The sequence below is a fragment of the Mauremys reevesii genome, linkage group 21 (assembly GCF_016161935.1).
Source record: "Mauremys reevesii isolate NIE-2019 linkage group 21, ASM1616193v1, whole genome shotgun sequence".
In the NCBI taxonomy this organism is placed as follows: Eukaryota; Metazoa; Chordata; order Testudines; family Geoemydidae; genus Mauremys; species Mauremys reevesii.
This window is the reverse complement of record NC_052643.1, coordinates 6,820,618-6,838,747: the sequence shown is the minus strand read 5'-3', so window position 1 is coordinate 6,838,747 and position 18,130 is coordinate 6,820,618. Positions and strand designations below refer to the sequence as shown.

General features: G+C 47.6%; 1 protein-coding gene across 12 annotated transcripts in view; it reads left to right on the top strand.

Annotated features, from left to right (window-relative positions):
- Positions 1–12,807, top strand: part of KAZN (kazrin, periplakin interacting protein) — a 725,211-nt gene extending 712,404 nt beyond the window's left edge. For all 12 annotated transcript variants that reach the window (XM_039508723.1, XM_039508720.1, XM_039508722.1 and 9 more), the window contains 2 exons: positions 8,275–8,407; positions 11,155–12,807. In XM_039508723.1, coding sequence (XP_039364657.1) covers positions 8,275–8,407; positions 11,155–11,319 — 298 coding nt within the window. In that variant the 3' untranslated portion in view covers positions 11,320–12,807. The remainder of the gene's footprint in view (positions 1–8,274; positions 8,408–11,154) is intronic.
- The last annotated feature ends 5,323 nt before the right edge of the window (positions 12,808–18,130 follow it).

The window sequence follows — 18,130 nt, the reverse complement described above, 5'->3', positions numbered from 1 at the left end:
TGGCCGGCATGTCCCTGTGGCAGCCATCTCCATGCACTGCCCCTGTCCTGAGTGCCGATTCCGCAGCTCCCGTTGGCCAGGAACTGCGGCCAATGGGAGCTGCAAGGGCGGCACCTGTGGGCAGAGGCACGCGGAGACCCCCCTGGTCTGCCCCACCTAGGAGCTGCTGTAAGGGGGTGGTGCCAGTTGCTTTGGGAGCCACATCACCCTAGGTAAGTGCCACCTCCCTGGCCCCCTCCCACACTCCAACCCCCTGCCTCAGCCCAGAGCCTGCACCCCACACCCAAACTTCCTCCCGGAGCCCCCCACCCTTCACACCCTCCCACATCCCAACTCCCTGCCCCAATCAAGGTACCTCACTTTATTTTCATTTACCTCCCATTACTTATTATATAGGAAGAGGATGAAGAAAAAAAGAATGAAAAATGGCGGGAGATAAGAGAGAATGTTCTTTTTCTTGGCTGGGTCCCGAGGGGGGCCCCCGAAAATGAAGCTGGGCCAGGGCCCCACTAACTCTAACTCCGCCACTGGCTGTGGCCCAGCTGCACTTCAAACGGGCTCAGAGCAGGACATTATTATGATGATGATTAGCTATGGAGAGCTTTACTTTCAGACTGGCTTCCAAGGAGTACGTGCAACACATCAAACAAAGATTAGGCAGCTCTCCATTTTCACGTGCAGGCATCTAACTTTTCTAAGTGATTTTTAACTTTGTTCTTTTTTTATTTTATCTTCCAAACCTACCCCCTTCCCATTAGCATTCACTATGTTAGGCATTCCTTCAGACTTCTCGGTGAAGACAGAAACAAAGAAGTCATTGAGCTTCTCTGCCATTTCCAAGTTTCCTGGTACTGTTTCTCCCTCCTCACTGAGCAGTGGGCCTACCCTGTCCTTGGTCTTCCTCTTGCTTCTAATGTATTGATAAAAAAGTCTTCTTGTTTCCCGTTATTCCTGTACCTAGTTTGAGCTCATTTTGTGCCTTTGCCTTTCTAATCTTGCCCCTGCATTCCTGTGCTGTTTCCCTATATTCATCCTTTGTAATTTGTCCTAGTTTCCATTTTTTATATGACTCCTTTTTATTTTTTAGATCATGGAAGATCTCGTGGTTAAGCCAAGCTGGTCTTTTGCCACGTTTTCTATCTTTCCTACCCAGTGGAATAGCTTGCTTTTGGGCTAATAGTGTCCCTTTGAAATACTGCCAATTCTCCTCGCTTGTTTTTCCCCTCAGTCTTGATTCCCATGGGACCTTACCTATCAGCTCTCTGAGCTTGCCAAAATCCGCCTTCCTGAAATCCATTGTCTCTATTTTGCTGTACTCCCTTCTACCCTTCCTTGGAATTGTGAGCTCTATGATTTCATGATCACTTTCACCCAAGCTGCCTTCCACTTTCAAATTCTCAACGAGTTCCTCCCTATCTGTTAAAATCAAATCTAGAACAGCTTCGCCCCAGTAGCTTTGCCAACCTTCTGAAATAAAAAGTTGTCTGCAATGCAGTCCAACAACTTATTGGATAGTCTGTGCCCCGCTGTGTTATTTTCCCAACATATATCTGGATAGTTGAAGTCCCCCATCACCATCAAATCTTGGGCTTTGGATGATTTTGTTAGTTGTTTAAAAAAAGCCTCATCCACCTCTTCCACCTGGTTAGGTGGCCTGTAGTAGACTCCTAGCATGACATTACCCTTGTTTTTACCCCTTTTAGCCTAACCCAGAGACTCTCAACACTTCCGTCTCCTATGTCCAGCTCCACCTCAGTCCAAGTGTGTATATTATTAATATATAAGGCAACACCTCCCTTTCCCCTGTCTATCCTTCCTGAGCAAGCTGTACCCATCCATACTAACGTTCCAATCATGTGTATTATCCCACTAAGTTTCAGTGATGCCAACAATGTCATAGTTGTATTTATTTATTAGCACTTCCAGTTCTTCGTGCTTATTACCCATACTTCTCGCATTTGTATATAGGCATCTAAGATAAATTGGTCCTATATAAATGAAGAGATGGACAGACACAAGTTTGAAGTATTAAGTATCTGGATGCATGGCTGGTGGTCTTGCTCACGTGCTCGGGGTCTAACTGCCCACCACCATTTCTGGTCGTGAAGAAATTTTTCCCAGGCGAGCTTGACAGGGACTGTGAGGTGTATTTTCTTTCCTCTGAGGCATGGTTCGCCTGATGAGATCATTTGGGCTTAGCTCACCGAACCCATCCCATGCCATTTTAGGGCTTCAGACATTGGCAAAATCTCGATCTCCTCTGTTTTCCGTCTGGCTCCTGGGGACTGAAACGCTTTAATCTAACTAATGTATTTGGGCTTAGTATAGGGGTATCTGGGTGAAATTTAATAATCTGCGATATACAGGGGGTCAGGCTGGATGATCTAATGGTACCTTCTGGTCTTAAACTCTCTGAAGCTCTGAAATAATGTCCTGTGTACCACTGGCTTGGAATTACAATCCCAGTGTGAAATTCTCCATTGTCAGAAAGCCAGCACAAGTCTCTTGTGTAACCCCCTCGTCGGTGCCTATGATGTGCCCCTTGCGTGCCTAATTCACAGGATATGAGTCTGTTATAGCCCCTGCTACAGAATCTGGCTTTTTAGCTCAAACTGTAGAGACTTGTGCTTTCAGCTGTAGGCTTCTGTGCGTCAATATCTGTTGTTGGCCAAGACAGTGATCCTCACGTAAGTATTGGATAAAGCTCAGTTTGAAGGGATTAAGTGCGATTTAAGTGGTGCATAAGCCTTGTGCTGGCCCTCCACACAGAGAATGTGTTTCGCTCCTATTGATTTGTAGATGGAAAAAGCTGAGTGCCTGCTGCTACCAATGGATGAAATGCTGATAAATCGACAGCTGGCGAGCTCTGAGGTCCTGCTGAAAGTTCTGATCGGTCCAGAGGTTTCATAAAGGGTGGGTCTCTCCCATCAGTCTTTGCACAGCATTCACACTGACACCCAATGATTGTAGATTGAGGCTAGAATACAGCCAGCTGTTGTGATTGTAGCTGAACTGTGTAGCTCCAATCTAATCTGTTGAAGCATTTGTACCGTTCTCACGGCTGTTGTGCTTTGGGGAGGTCTGAGTCAGCTGGGATGCAAATGTCGTCCTTCGTTGTTGCCAGCGGTGAGTGGGGGGTCCAGTGGCTGATGATGGAGGTGGGGGTGCAAGGTTGATGGGTTTGCAAAGCTGCAGCGCGTGGGGCCCTGCTGGTCTGTCAGCGCAGCCCCTGCTGCATGCCAGCTCTTGGCCAGCAGGGCCCCGCCCCCGGCACGTTTCCAGCCGGCGCTGGCAGCGCACTGTGAGCTGCAGTCGCTGGTGAGTGCAGGTAGCTGCCAGGCAGCAGCCGATTACATGTCGCCTCTGCTGCCTACCCGTCGGCCCTTTACATGCTCCCCCACTTGCTGTCCTCTCCCTGCTTTGCCCCTTCACTCCCCCCAGCCCTGCTCTTCCTCCATCTCCCCCGCCACGGGGTGCGTCCCGCTGCCAGAGCTGTGCAGAGCACTCAGCTCACCAACGGCTTGGCCGGCAGGCTCCTTCCTTCCCCCACCGCCTCTGGCCGAGCTGGTGCCCTAGGAAAGGCCCAGACCCTGCAGCCTGGGGCGCTGGCCAGGAGGAGCCAAGCCCTGCATATGCCAAAGCCCTGCCCCACGCTGGCAAGGGGAAGCCGCCCCGCCCCTCAGCTAAGCTCTGGAGTGGCAGGGGGGAAGTGATTTCCAGCCTGTTCACGCCCCGACCCTGCAGGCTCCACAGCAGCCCCCAGGCAGGGGCTTAGGACCCTCTTCACCCGCTCCGTCCCCAGGCACCCTCCTCTGCTGAGCCACCGCTCTGGCCGGGTTCGCTGAAGCCCCTGCAGTCAGGTTCCCTGGGCCCTGGTGCACAATGCGTCCTCAGGGCTTAACCCCTTCCTGCCTGCGCTGTAGTCGGGGGACAGGTGGCGGCTGGGTTATGTTGGTGGCCAGCAGCAGCCTGGAGGTGTTAGCTGCCTTTTGTTGCTGTGTGGGCAGGAAGGGACAAGCTGCTTCCAGCCCAGGGGAGCAAGGTGGGGGATGGGAAGAGATGAGTTCTGCAAAGACATGGGCCTGGTCATCCCTTTCCCCCACCCCCGCCCTGCGGCTGGAAGCAGTTCCTATCCCTTCCCTCCCGCACTGTGCCAAAAGGCCGCTGCTGGCCACACTCTGGTATGAATCCTGGCCAAAATCTGGGGAGGGGGGCATGTGACCCTGTGTGCCCCCCACCACCTGTTGCCTCGGGAAGATGTGGCACCAGGTACAAGGAGAGGCAGGTCTGTCCCGGGGGCCCAGCTAGGCATGAAGGGCAGAGAGCACCAGGAAGGGAGGGTCGGGTTGGTCAGTCACACACCCATGCCTCCCAGTGAGAGAGGTGTACGGGAGTGTGCGTGTGATACCTCTCCCCATGTGAAGCCTAAAGCCTTAAATATAAGAAGGTAAATAAAAAGCATCCAGCTACTCAGTATTTCTTTTTAACAGGGGCTCAGTCCACTTGATGTTAATTTGAATGTTTATGCAGCGTAGTTCTGATTGTCTGCCATTGAACTCGCTTGAATATGAGTAATTTTACCAGGTGTCCCGTATTCAGCATAGAGAAATATGGTCACCCTAAGTCTGTGTCAAATTATCATGGCTTCCTTTGATTGTAACAACCACCCGTTAAAAACCCATTTGAGCTGTATTTAGTATTTGTTGGTAGGAAGACACCCCCGCGTGACAGTCTTTCAGAGGGTATTAACTGTCCTGTTGGATGTGAAAAAGAGACGACGTTAGCTGCGGTGGTGTGGAGCGGGTATTGTTGCTGCTGGTGACGTCCAGCCCTGTTTTCTTTAAGACAGAACACACGTGTGTGCACACCGGGAGAGAAAGGAACAGCTAAACTAGAAAATACAGCTTCTGTTTCTGGTGCTGACTTTCACTTGCAACTTTGCTGCTGGAAAAATGCAGGCACTGCCTGATGTCTTGTCAGCTACTCCGAGCTTGTTCCCGCAACGGGCTGTTTAGGGCATTGCGTTTAGCTTGTCTTTCTGGTCACCAGGCTTCCAGCAGCGTTGCAAAGATGGAGTTGTCTTGGCCAGCTGAGCCAGACAATTTTTAGAAGGAGGAGAGACAGAGAAGAGGAGAATTAAGGTGAGGAAGGAAAATTACACATGAAAGAGGGAATGAGAGCAGGAACCCACATGCCAGCCATCTTTCCGAATTGAGCTGAAGCTGGGGCAGCTGGTAATGTCATTGGTTCCCTCTCTCTGGCCTGGTCCGGTCAGGATGGCTCTCAGGATCAATATGATGAAGGCCCAACAGTATCCTGGTGGATCCTGGCGCCCCAAGTGCTGGTGAGGGTGGCAGCCATTATGGTGAAGCTCACTCCTTGCAGTCCATGCTTTCCTCTTCCCCAGCATCCATGTAGTGACACCCCCCTCCCAGGTCAACGATGCCCAAGGAAATGGAAATACATGCCACTCTTTTCCAACATAAACCTTTCACCCATCTCTAGAATCTTTCTGCTCATTCTCACGCCGCCCTGTGACGTTGCGAGGAGCCTTGCAGATCCCTTAGCACAGTTCTTGCAATCTAAACAGTCCAGTTAGTATCAGGCTGTTTATCGCCTCTTTTTGCTGACTTTTACAAACAACTTTCTATAACAGGCTGAGCTGGATGTCTGTTACCTTAGGCAACGTAGCGTAGAGGCCTCTGCACCGCGGGTCTGCATGGCGTGTACGGCATTCATTCACTGCCTGGCACGTCTGTCCACACAAGCAGGATTTATGCAAAGTATCCAGTTGAGAGCTGAGAGGGGAATTCTCCTGCAAATTTCCAGCACAGGCAGTGAGATTTCAAGCTTCTGCAGGCCCGACTATACAGATGGCTCTGGTTAGTTGGCTCACCCAAAACAGATGGTTCACAGTGCAAATATTGTGCTTTTGTTTGCACACACATGCACACACCCCCAAAGAGCCCAGGCAAATTGGGAGCCCTGGAGTTTCTGAGCTGTCAATATTGTACAAGCAATTAGACGTGTTGACAGCAGAAGGCGTTGCACTGGGGATGGCAGGCAGCATTGTACATTGCAGAACCCATCCACTAGAAAGCGATGTTTCTGCCTGCCCTGATTACTGCTCTGTTACTGTCAGGCAGCCAGAATGGCAAAGGCACAGCCCACCCTCCTGGCACCAAAGGATGGCTCGTGGCACTGCTAATGAGATGGGAAGGATTTCACCGCTAGGTCAGCTGCTCAAATCCAACGCGTCAGGAGAAACTTTAAAGATGCTACCGTCTTACTGGGTCTTTGGAGACCTACATAGAATAAGTTGGCGGTTTTCAGTCCATTGTCCCAACTGGTAGAAGAGGCAGAGAGGTCAGGGCCAGAACTGGGTAAATTCATGGAGGTTAAGCCCATTAATGGCTATTAGCCAGGATGGGTAAGGAATGGTGTCCCTAGCCTTGGTTTGTCAGAGGGTGAAGATGGACGGCAGAAGAGAGATCACTGATCATTGCCTGTTAGGTTCACTCCCTCTGTTGCACCTGGCAGTGGCCACTGTCGGCAGACAGGATATTGGGCTAGATGGACCTTTGGTCTGACCCAGTATGGCCGTTCTTATGTGTCTGGAAAATGTTCCCATCCTCATTTTCAGAGATGGTCCCTTCAGCTCAGGATAGAGGGGCAATGAGAGGAAGTTTACTCTGCCTTTCTCCAGGCTATACCCGTTCAGGGGTGAAGCAGGATACGAGATGATCAGAGATGATGAGGTGTCTGAGGGGAACCTTACAGAGGGGGAGCCAGGAGGCACCATCCTGAATCTGTTTCTCCCATTAGAGGAATCCAGAGTTGTCAACAATGGTTTCTCCCTCCTGCAGAGAGAGGATAAGACCAGCATAGCAGCTAGTGAGCCGGCAGCAGGCAGAGGGGGAGACGGAAAGGCTGGTGATATAAGAGTCGCGTCCCAAGCAGTTGTGTGAAATCAAAGCATGTGCATTGACAGTGGGGAGGCTGAACGACCCGGGCCCCACGGTGGCTGAGAATGGAGCCTAGCCCACTGCTGGCCACAGGAGATTGGCTTGTGAGATCAAATGACACGTGTGAAGAAAAGGGGAATGTCCATGAAAGGCACAAAAGTGAGGCAGGTGCAGGGACTGACTTGGACCTAGGGTGACCAGACAGCAAGTGTGAAAAATCAGGACGGGGGTAGGGGGTAATAGGAGCCCATATAAAAAAAAGCCCCAAATATCAGGACTGTCCCTATAAAATCGGGACATCTGGTCACCCTACTTGGACCCTGCGTCCCTCGAGCAAGCGGAGGAGCAGCAAAAAGATTTCTGTGTGCCGCTGTGTCACCACCACCTAACACTGCAGAGCGAGAAGAAAACATGGCTGCCGGGGACTGTGGCACTGGGCAGGAATGGCTGCTGGGAGGTAGAAAGCCAGGGTGTCGACTGATGAGAAGGCAAATTGAAAGCGACTGGATGGCAGCAAGAAGCAGGTGACGTGAACTGCGAGCAATGGAGAGGACTGGACTGTGTCACGGCACAGATGGGAAAGGGGCCTGTTATGTCTTCCTCCCTGCACCCTGTAAAATCTCTCTTTGGCAAATGCACCCTCATTTACATCCAGCTGGAAAGCCCAGAGTGCTGTTCATTGCCTGAAGTTCATTATTTTGGGAAGCAGGAATTTGCTGTTCCAAGTCAGAGCACAGATGGAGCTGACCTCTTCTGAAGCTTCTGGGTACGTGGAGCCAGGTTTTTGTTCATCTCATGGTAGACGCAGGGGGCCAGGTGGAAAGTCTGGCTCTGAATCTGGCCTTTCACAAATACTGGGTTTGTTGAAGTTTTGTTTTGGGCCTGACTCTAGCAGACAATGTTGGCTCATGGGAGTTTTAGCCAGTCACCAGTACCTGATGCTTGAGAGGAAGGCAAAAATGCCATACACTTGGCCAAATACGCACCTCTACACACAGAGAAGGGGGGAAGAAATTATTTCTTGATCCCTGCGGCCATCACAATACCCTGTGCAGCATGAGATCACGTTAATCCTGCCCTAGCATGTATGTTACAATTGAGCCTCAATTATTGGCTGTCATGGATACATGTTATAACTGGTCATCGGATGAACCAGCCCTTTTAAAAAATCCAGCCACCACTTGTTCAATTTGGTGTGTTTTCCCCTCCCCCCCACCCCGCAACCTGGAAGGGTTTGGGAACGTGGCTCTTTCATTTGCCGACTCCACATTAAAAACTGCTGTGAGCTGAGTGCCTGTTCATTGCTCAGCCCTACAGGTGTTCTAGAGAGCGACCGGTATGGAATGTCGACTCTTCTCAAACAGGGTTCGCTCAGGCGCTCCTCCAGCGCTACCAGGCAGAGCAAGGAGGAGGGGAACAGCTTAAAATGCAAAGCAAGCAGGGTAAGTCTGTTCACATTTTTACAGGGGAGGCTGGCGGGGAGGCAAATATGACACTAAGGCCCGAACTGGTTACTAAACACGACTGAAAAATCTGGGCCTGAGCTGTTTTGAAAATATGACTTGATTACTGCTTACTCTGGATCAGGTCCCCTTTTCCTGCTGTTCTCCCTTTGAAGTTCTATCGCTTCACTTTTATGGTCCTATCAGTACAGCCTATGGAGGTTCAGATAGAGACCCATGAAAAACTGGACAGCCAGTACAACTCTAGAGTGCGCTAGTAAACCCCTCTGCATTTTTTCCCCGCTGATGCTAATAACAGTTATCAACCAGGTGCGTGAGTAAGGGCATTAAGCGGCATAATGCAAGATGGGTGACTATAAATCATATTCTTTAAGGTAATTAAATTGCACTGAAAAGCCTTTTTGCGTCCAGGAAAAGTTTGCATTTTTAAGCCTGGAATTTATGTGATGAGTAACTCAATAACAAACCAATTATAACTTGCATAGGCTGGGCCATTTAATCACCGAGTCCAAATGACTCCCCTCTCCCAGCTGGAAATGACTGATTTTCTGCTTGGAATTGTCATTTCATCTCCATGATAATTGGCGTTGTAGATACTCAGAAGAGGCATGTGTGAGCTAATGAAATAATTAATTGCATTCATTTAAAAATTTGCACTCTCCCTCTCTCTCTCTCTCTATCTGTCTCTACATATCTATATATATATCTTAGAAATACTCTAAAATAGTCTTAGAAATATTTAGAAATACTCTTATACACATAGGTGTTGGGCCAGCAGTCTAAGGCAGCCCAGTGCAATGGCTCGAAAGAGTCAAAGCTTTCTCTAGAGATCTCAAGGGAGCACTGGTTCAGCCCTTTTGTAGGGTTAGTATCTTATGTTGCTTTCTAGCGCCCCTTGCTGGCCAGTATTATGAACTCCATTGACTGGCAATGTGCCATGCCACTCCAGATGGCTAGAAGACGGGGCCAGCCTGAAACAAGAGCTGGAATCTCAGCTGATCCAAACTGAAATCTCACCATTGACTTTAATGGTGCTGTACTGATTAACACCCACGGAGGAACTGGCCCTGGGACGTTAGGGTTAAAGGGGAAACAATGGGGGACTTCAGGACAGATTCTGAAACCATCCCTCCCAACCTCGTCCTTAGGAACAACAGACAGAGAACGCGGAGTCCCTGCTGGAAGCTGCAGGGTGGTGGTTTGGAAGTATGGAGCAGGATGCAAACTAGGCAAACATATTTCAAGCCTTAATGTGAGGCTGTAATCAGACAAGCCATTTTTTTAAAGTGTGGGTGGATTCTCCTCCGAAAAGTAACTGTAAAAAATGCCACCCAGGAACTTCCTTGTTCTTACAGCTCAGTGACTCGGGGTTAGTCACCCAGTTTATAAGCACAAAATAATAATAAATTCCTAACCGCCAGCCCTGCAAATGGAGGGCCTAATTCTGCTACCTTTACTCATGCTGAGTGGTCCCTCATTATTTGGGTAGTTTGACTAGAAGTACCCTGAGTACAAGTGGCAGAATTGGGCCCCACAGCGAGGGAGCTGGCAATCAAGCTGTGCGCGGATATGACTGGCAATGAGGAACCTGCAGACAGAACTTAGTTAAAAATTCTATTGAGGACACCTGAGCCAGAATAGATCCACCTTGTTCTCCTGCAGCTGTATTGGCTGGGCAAAGGTAAGCGTACAAAAGCAATAGGACCTGTTTTCGTCAGCTGCGTCAGTAAGGCAGACTCAGGGAACCAGATCTGTGGTGTAAAGATGAGCCTGATTTCGAGTCACTTTTCTCCTTATTACTACACTTTTAAAAAAAAATACTTTTTTCTTACTTGACACAAATGCAGCCCTGCTGATGTCACTAAAACAATCATTCTTGTCTCCTTGTACAACAGCCAGTCCAGCTATGGGTGAGTGAGCTGGATTGGGTACTGCCTCAGGAATCAACAGGTGTCGGGGCCATGCTGATTATAGAATCATTATTAATGCTATTGGTGCAAGGGGCAGAACTGGTTTGACTCTCCGGACCAGCTGGTGTAAATCAGCATCACTCTGTTGGCTCCAGTGGAGCTATGCCAACTTACCCCTGAGGGCAAGAGCCTTGTCTGCTGTATGTCTACACTGCAATTAAAAACCCATGGCTGCCCCGTGCCAGGTGACTCGGGCTCATGGGGTTCGGGCTAAGGGGCTGTTTAACTGCAGTGTAGACATTTGGGCTCAGGCTGGAGCTACCAGCCTGGGACCCTCCCCGCTTGCAGTGTCCCATAGCCCAAGAGCCAGTCTACACTGCTATTAAATAGCTCCTTAGACTGAGCCCGAGTCAGTAGACATGCCCTCAGATTCCAGATTTGAGTTTCCAGTGCTGGCAGTTAGAGAAACAAACCTTTGCTTTGTCTACTGAGCAAATTTGGATCTGGAAGCTCTCGCGATATGGAACTCTGCGGCAATGACGTATTATAATCCTACTTCTGACTGTACGTGGATTTTAAAGGAGCTTTGGGTCAGTTCTTGATTAAGCAGATCTAGTGCCCCCTTCCCTCCATGACAATATCATGCATCCTGTCTCTTTCTCCCCAAGACGAGAGGTCATCTAAGTCCAGTGCCCTGCACACCTGGCAGGACTAAATATTATCTAGACCATCCCTGACGTGTTTTTCTAACCTGCTCTTAAAAATCTCCATACAATGATGGAGATTATCCTCACGTTCCTCTGATTTCATTTGCAGCTTCCCCTGGGGAAAATTGGAAGGGGATTCAGCGGAAAAGACACTGATTTCCATGACGACTACGGATCTCTCAAAAACGAAGAGTGCTGTGAGGATATGAAGCTAAGTAGGCCAGAGCAGTGCCGCCTGGAACGCTTTGGCAGCCTGGAAGTCACCAATGTGTAATGAACTGGATTGTTCAGGCAAGACAGGACTCACTGAAATCAACGGTGACATTGTGGCCAGCAAATGGGAAAGAAATCTGAAGAGAGTGAATGAAACGCAGACTTCTTTGGTTGTACATATTGTAGCCATTGCTAGAGGAAACTCTGTTCAGACCTAACTCGGTGACGTGTCTTTGTTTAAAGTGTCTGTCTTGTGTTCATGCTGGGGAATCCAGTACCGATTCCCTATAGTAAAAGATTTCCAGCAAGCATTGCAGAACATTTTCAGAGATGAACCCGGGCCCGCGGTGAAATGATAGCAATGCTCAACCAATGACCTGACTGATCCGTTCTTCTCTCTGGGTGGGCCCCCCACAAATACAAAATGCACTTATGGGGTGATTGTGGGGACCCGGGACTGCCAGCTTGAATGGGGCAGGATAGACCTGCCCCGGTGAGATTGCTTCCAGTTGTCATGACCCAGCATCAGCCCATCAGGTTTGTCTATTGCTTTGACATCGCACGGGGGAGGAAGGATAAAAAGAGAGAGGAAACATGACGAGGAGGAGAAATTAGGTGAATGAAAATCAACACATACTTTGGAACAGGGTGGGGAGACTGGAAAGGTCTGACCCTTTGGGGCACCCTCAGTGCTGTCACTGACCCTCATTATGCAAAGTGGTGAACACCCGCTGGGAGCACTGCAGGAGATCAGTGGGAAGTGAGGCCGTGAAACGCCTCCCATTCAGAACCTTGAAGGATCAGGCCCTTTCATTGGTCTCCAGTGCATAGATCCCATTGTGAGCCGTGCTTTAGGAATACCATGGATAGACAGTAATGTCAGGCAGGGGCAGTACTTCCTCATCTGCAGTCACTTCAACATTGTGCAGCAAGAGATCAAAAACCTGACTCACCTCTCAGCCTCTGGGGCCCTCACAGCTTCCAAAATTGACAGAAAGCATCTGTAGGAGCAGCCCTGCTCTTTCAGCTTGCAGTCTCATGTGATTTCACCAACATGGGCAAGCTTTCAGTGCCTGGGTGGGATGTCTGCTAGGAAGTGCCTGCTGCTACCAGAAGCGATGCTGGCGATTCTGTAGGTGACATTCTTCCCTGTGAGTCAGTCCTGAGCCAGTGCCCCAGCATATTCTGTTGGAGGTGTCCTTGCTTGGATTAAAAATGTGGATAGATGAGCTCCTGCCCCACTGAAGAGCTGAGAGCTTTTTACAAAGCTAAGCAGAGTGTTGGTCCTGATATCTTGGCCAAATTCAAACCTTGGTACATACATTCTGCCTAGCTTCTTATAATAGTTCCCTTTCCTCCCTATGAATGTTTAGCGTGTCTGGCATAAGCTGGGTGCTGTCTTCCTCCCCAGAGGTGGATGCATTTCAGCAGTGGCCGAGCAATCCATTTGCTGCAGTCTGTAAAGCACTTTGGGGACTTTCTGGCTCAATGGTTCTGTATTATTATCGGTATGGTCTTACTGTGGTACGATTATTGCTATAAATTCCTGGGCACAAAGGATGCTTCCGTTTATTTATTAGACGTTATGGGAGCTCATTGAGGCTCTGGGTTCTAAGTAAATGTTTTCTTTTGGTCAAACATATTGTCGGGCAGGCAGCTGTTGGGTTTGCTTTAGGCATAAAGGCCTCGCTCCAGCTCTGCCAGTTTCCACCATCTGAGGATCAGGCCCAGTACAGTCAAGTGGCTCACTAAGGGATCCACAAAGAGGAAAGATCAATTTTATGCTTTTAAGGCCACAGAGTAGATGTCAGACAAGCCCTTTGGAAAACTGAGATGAAGAGATTCCCCAGGCCTGCAAGGTTCAGTAGCATGAATGGAAAAAAGGAAACGTGGGGTGGGGGGGGGAAGATCAAGCAAGCAGAATATGAAACTCAAGTCTCTGTCCGGAGGAGAACATCACTTACAACTAGGGTGACCAGATGTCCCGATTTTATAGGGACAGTCACAATTTTTGGGTCTTTTTCTTATATAGGATCCTATTACCCCCCACCCATGTCCTGATTTTTCACACTTGCTGCCTGGTCACCCTACTTACAACACGTATTTTCTGCTTCATTCTTTTCCTCTCTCTCTTTTTTCTTTTCCTCTCGGGTATTAAGTGGAACAAACAAGTATTTAGAAAAAGGAATGTTAAATATACTGGGTTAAATTCTGATCTCACTTACAGACAGATAGCTCCACAGTCCTGGGTGCCCAGCATCTCTGAAAAGTAGGCAACTTAGATGTCTGAATATGGATTTAGGAGCAATCAGCTAGCATGCTAGAGGCTGCATCTGCTAGGCGCATACGCGCCCAACTCCCATTGAATCAACGAGAGTTAGTTAGGTTCCTACCTGCATCCTTAGGCACCAAAACAGCTTTAAAAATCTGGCCCATAGGCCCTAATTCAGCCTGGTATTTGAGCATGTAACTAATTTCAAGCATGTGAGCAATGCCGTTGATTTCAATGGGACCACTTGTGTGCTTAAAGTTAGGTACCTGCTTAAGTACTGAGCTCTTAAGTGGCACATAAATCTTGTGTGTGTTCTCTGCACAGGGGTGAATTTCACATTCAGGGACCAATCCCGCAGCTGGTCTATGGGTGTAATGGCTGCAGAAAGCATATTTGAGTTGATCCAAAGCTCCTGGAAGTCAATGGAAAGACCCACATTCTCAGCTGGCTTTGCATCAGACTCCCACATAATTCCTTAACTAAGAGCCTGATCTAAAGCTTATTAAAACCAATCTGAGTTTTCCCATTGACATTACTGGGTTTCGGATCAGGCCCTTACATTTTAGTCAGACCTAAGACTTACTGAATTCTCTAGGAAAATCGGTTGTCCAAATGCCAGCTTTGCATCAATGAGCCCCACTGACAACTGAAAGCGGCTATTCATTGAGCACTAGGATACCGTTTACTGTTTCTCTAGGAAAGAACCGTGACGTGTGTATCACGTGAAAGCTATTTCAGTATCATTGGTTTATTCAGTTATTAAATACCTTGTTTTAATAACCACTGGAACTGTGTTGAAACAGAGATGGCGTAAATGTTTGTAACCAATTTCCTCCACAAAAGTGTAACCTCAAAAACCACTTCACCTACTCAAATAACACTTGGCCTCCTGAGTAACATACTATCCTCTGTTCTAGTACAGTGGCATCAAATGTCACTCTGAATGGCCCTTTTCTTTACCTGTTGAGAGCTCACCTGGGAATTATTTCCTTTGTTAGCAGCAAGGTGTTTTTCATCACATATTTGAATCCAGGAGCCCCAAAGAGAGCCAAACCTGCCATGGGCAAGATCAACAGTGTGACTGAGTCAAAGACTTAAAAATACATCAACCATGGGGACTGTAGTATAGATGTAGGAGGAACGGAGCTATTTAGATGCCATGCAAATGAATCAGGATATATCAGGCAGTTGTACTGCACCAGAGGGGAGGCAAGGAAAGGGGACATAGGAAAGGCAGGACAACAGGCCAGATTCTGCCCTCTGATATGTGCATGTGAGTTCCACTGGTTTAAGGACAGTGTTGAAGGGAGGAGAAAGCCACCGCCAATGGGCAGCAGAGAGACAAGCAAGGAGAAGCAAATCTGTTTTGAAAGGCAGCGTTGAGAGAGGCGAGATCAAACAAACTGTCTGGGTATGGATAAATCAATCATATGTACATACAGGAACCCTACCTCTGAAATGCGGACAGCTCTGTGGTGAAAGGCAAGGGGTGTTTAACAGGAGAATATGACACCACTGAGTAGGAGAGGAAATGCAAAAGTATTGACATAACTATATGCAGGGACAGAGCATGTAATCACCACACAGGAATTTGGCAAGGAAATTCTACTTAACATTCTGGTAGACGCTACTGTTATTTCATGTCTGCTACAGGCTGCATCTCTTGGTTCTATTTTTCATCAGTCCAGCCTCCTTTTCTTTCACTGTTACAGAAGTGATACCAAGGTCAGTTCTTAACGTTCCCTTCTAATCGTTACGGAGCTGACTTGCCCTCGGCCCTCTGTCTCTAAAACATCCAGCCTTGGATGATATTCAGCTTTACAGAATGGGAGCCCAACGGGAAACTGAGAGCACAAGGAGCTTATTTATGTACATGAAACTCCACTCTTTGTTGCCAACCTTCAGAGTGCCTCTTGGAAACTGCTAGGCATTAATCACACATTTGGAAAGATACCCAGTTAAAAACTGAACCGGGCAGAATCTGAAGTATTAATTAAGTGGCGTCTCCTGAATGTTTTCAGTCTGACATTTAATGGTCACATTTTTGACAGAGTAACTAACAATTTAAATACATAAGATCACAAAACCAGTAACATTAATGTAAACATATAAAGTGTATGTTGTGTCTTCCTCTAGTGGCTAATCCACATTGAACAGATAACAGCCCACTACTGCTGCCAGCTACTGGAGTTACCCCTGTAGATCAAGTAGGCTTGAGATGACAGCCTTCACAAATATTACATAAGTGATTAGGAGAGGAAATGTGAAAGAACTGATGTAGCTATATGCAGGGAGGTAAATCAAGGTCTGAGTCTTAATACTGGGAGTTCTGAGTAGAGCTCTGGGAAGATGGAAGTTCCACTTTGTGAAGAATTTTGCGATCTCTAAATTTAGCTTCATTCCAAAAAGGAACAAAAACTGAAAATTCTGAAATTTTCTGTTATGGAAAATTCCGGGGGAAAATAATTTCAGGTCAATCAAAAGATTTCATTTTGACAAATGGAAATGTTTCCCTTCCATTTCGACTTTTATAGATTTTTGACTATTATATAATAAAATGCAAAATAAAATAAAAAATCTAAACAAAGTAATTTCAAAACAAAAGTTGAAACCTTTCATTCCAAAAAAGTCAAACCCAGAAATTATGACATTGTCAGAACTATTTGTTCTGTTTTCTCCCTAAACAAAATTCCAGAAGAATTGACCCAATTTCCCAAAATGTTTCAATGTTGATGGAACTGCATAGTCTTAAAGAATATGGTTCCATCAAAGTTTCTCTGACCAGCTCTAGTTCTGAGTTCAGATCCTGGGGTTGGCCAGTGGTGGCATTTGTTACTAAAGCTAATTGAAAAATAGTTGTAGAACAGGTGGAGAAAGGCTTGCTTAACCAGACTGGACTTCCAAAGTGCTGTGCATGGAGGCCTTCGTACCCCCACTCCAAGAAGACATCCGCATGACCAATGTTCAAGATAAAAAAATTTTGCTCACACCAAACATCCTTAAGTGATTTCCCCAGTCCGAGGGCTGCAATCTTGAAATCATAACAACATAATACAACCACCCAGAGTGGAGAAACAAGGAGTAGGGTACAGTCCTGTACTTCCTGTAGTCCTTAACTTATGACAGTGCTCCCATTGAAGCTGGACTTACAGAGGGACTTACAGACTTACAAAGCTCTTGATTTGGATGGGCATGGTGGACCTTCACCAAATCAACAGAGGGAGTGTTGCCTGCTCTGTCTTTCTGCTGAAAATATTGCTTGCCGATTCATGCTAAGAGTAATTTAAGGCATTATCCCTGGGAACCAGCCCCAGATCCACCAGTGAGTCAGAGGCCGCCTGGTGCAAGGCTGATGGCTCATGGTTACGTGGTGGGTTGGGCTGGGCTTGTCTCTTTTGGGAAGAAGATTAAGAACTGGGAGTGGGATGAAGGCAAGAGCCCATAGCTCCATGTAGACGAATTTGTCTAGGTGACCCTGTGGAACACACAGTGAACTATTTTCACCTCTACTGGGGAGAGGTAGAGGGCCTATAATTTGGGTTTTGTATTCACAGGAAACATCTGTCTGACTTTTAAGGCCTTAGGTAACAAGTAAAACTGAGCACCTAAGGACAAACAGCAGGCACGTCTTGTCTGAGGAGACTACAGATCTTCTTCACACCCCCCAGCAAGAAAAGATGTAATGAAAACTCAGTCCCAGCAGATTCTGGATCCTTAGATATAATTTGTGAGCTCATCAGGAGTCAGTGGAATTTCAATGGAGTTAGGATTGACGCCTTTAATATCTAACAGCCGTACGATGACACTAAATCAAATCCTTAATAACTGCAGAAGGATAGATGGCCTAAACTCGCTGGAAGAAAGCACTACCGCTAGACATGAGGAAACGTGACAACAAGAGTTGCCATGCATTTTAGTGTACATAGAGACATCCTGATTGTATAGCGCCATGTGAGTTAAGCTCCAGCCCTCCCTGCAGGAATGGCAGTCAGGTGTGGCAAGCATCTGCAAATGCGAAAGCCCCGATTAATGGACACATGCCAGCCAAGGCGAGGTAAAACTGGACCCACAGTCATCACTGCAGAGCGTGCCAAGTTGGTCAGCATGAGGTAGGCACTTGCAGATCCAACTGGTACATCTGTTCTACTGGGTTGCCTGCCAGTCACAAGCTGGAACAGTTTTGGGGCAATGCTTCTCGTTTGGGCTTTGTATTATACTGCAGATGAGTCATAGATAAACGGCACCGGAACTGTGCATGGAAATTCCCCCCACACACACCATTCCAATTAACTCTGAACAAACCACAACACTGTGTTGTGCTACTATAGAAAAATTGCAGCTATGACTTTATCTAATGGCATCATATCACACCAGGCACGTGTTTATGCAACGTGGGATCTGGTAGGTTTGTCCCTGGGTCTCTACATGTCCGAAGGATATACACCTTGCGAACCACAGGAACACGCGGCCATAAGGCCGTTGCATTAGCTGCACAAAGAGGTAAATTCCAAAGGAGTCATGGTCAATTAGCCACCGACTAGCGCGTGCCCATAGAGACAGATGAGTACAGTGGAAGCATTAGGGAAAAAACGCAAATTGC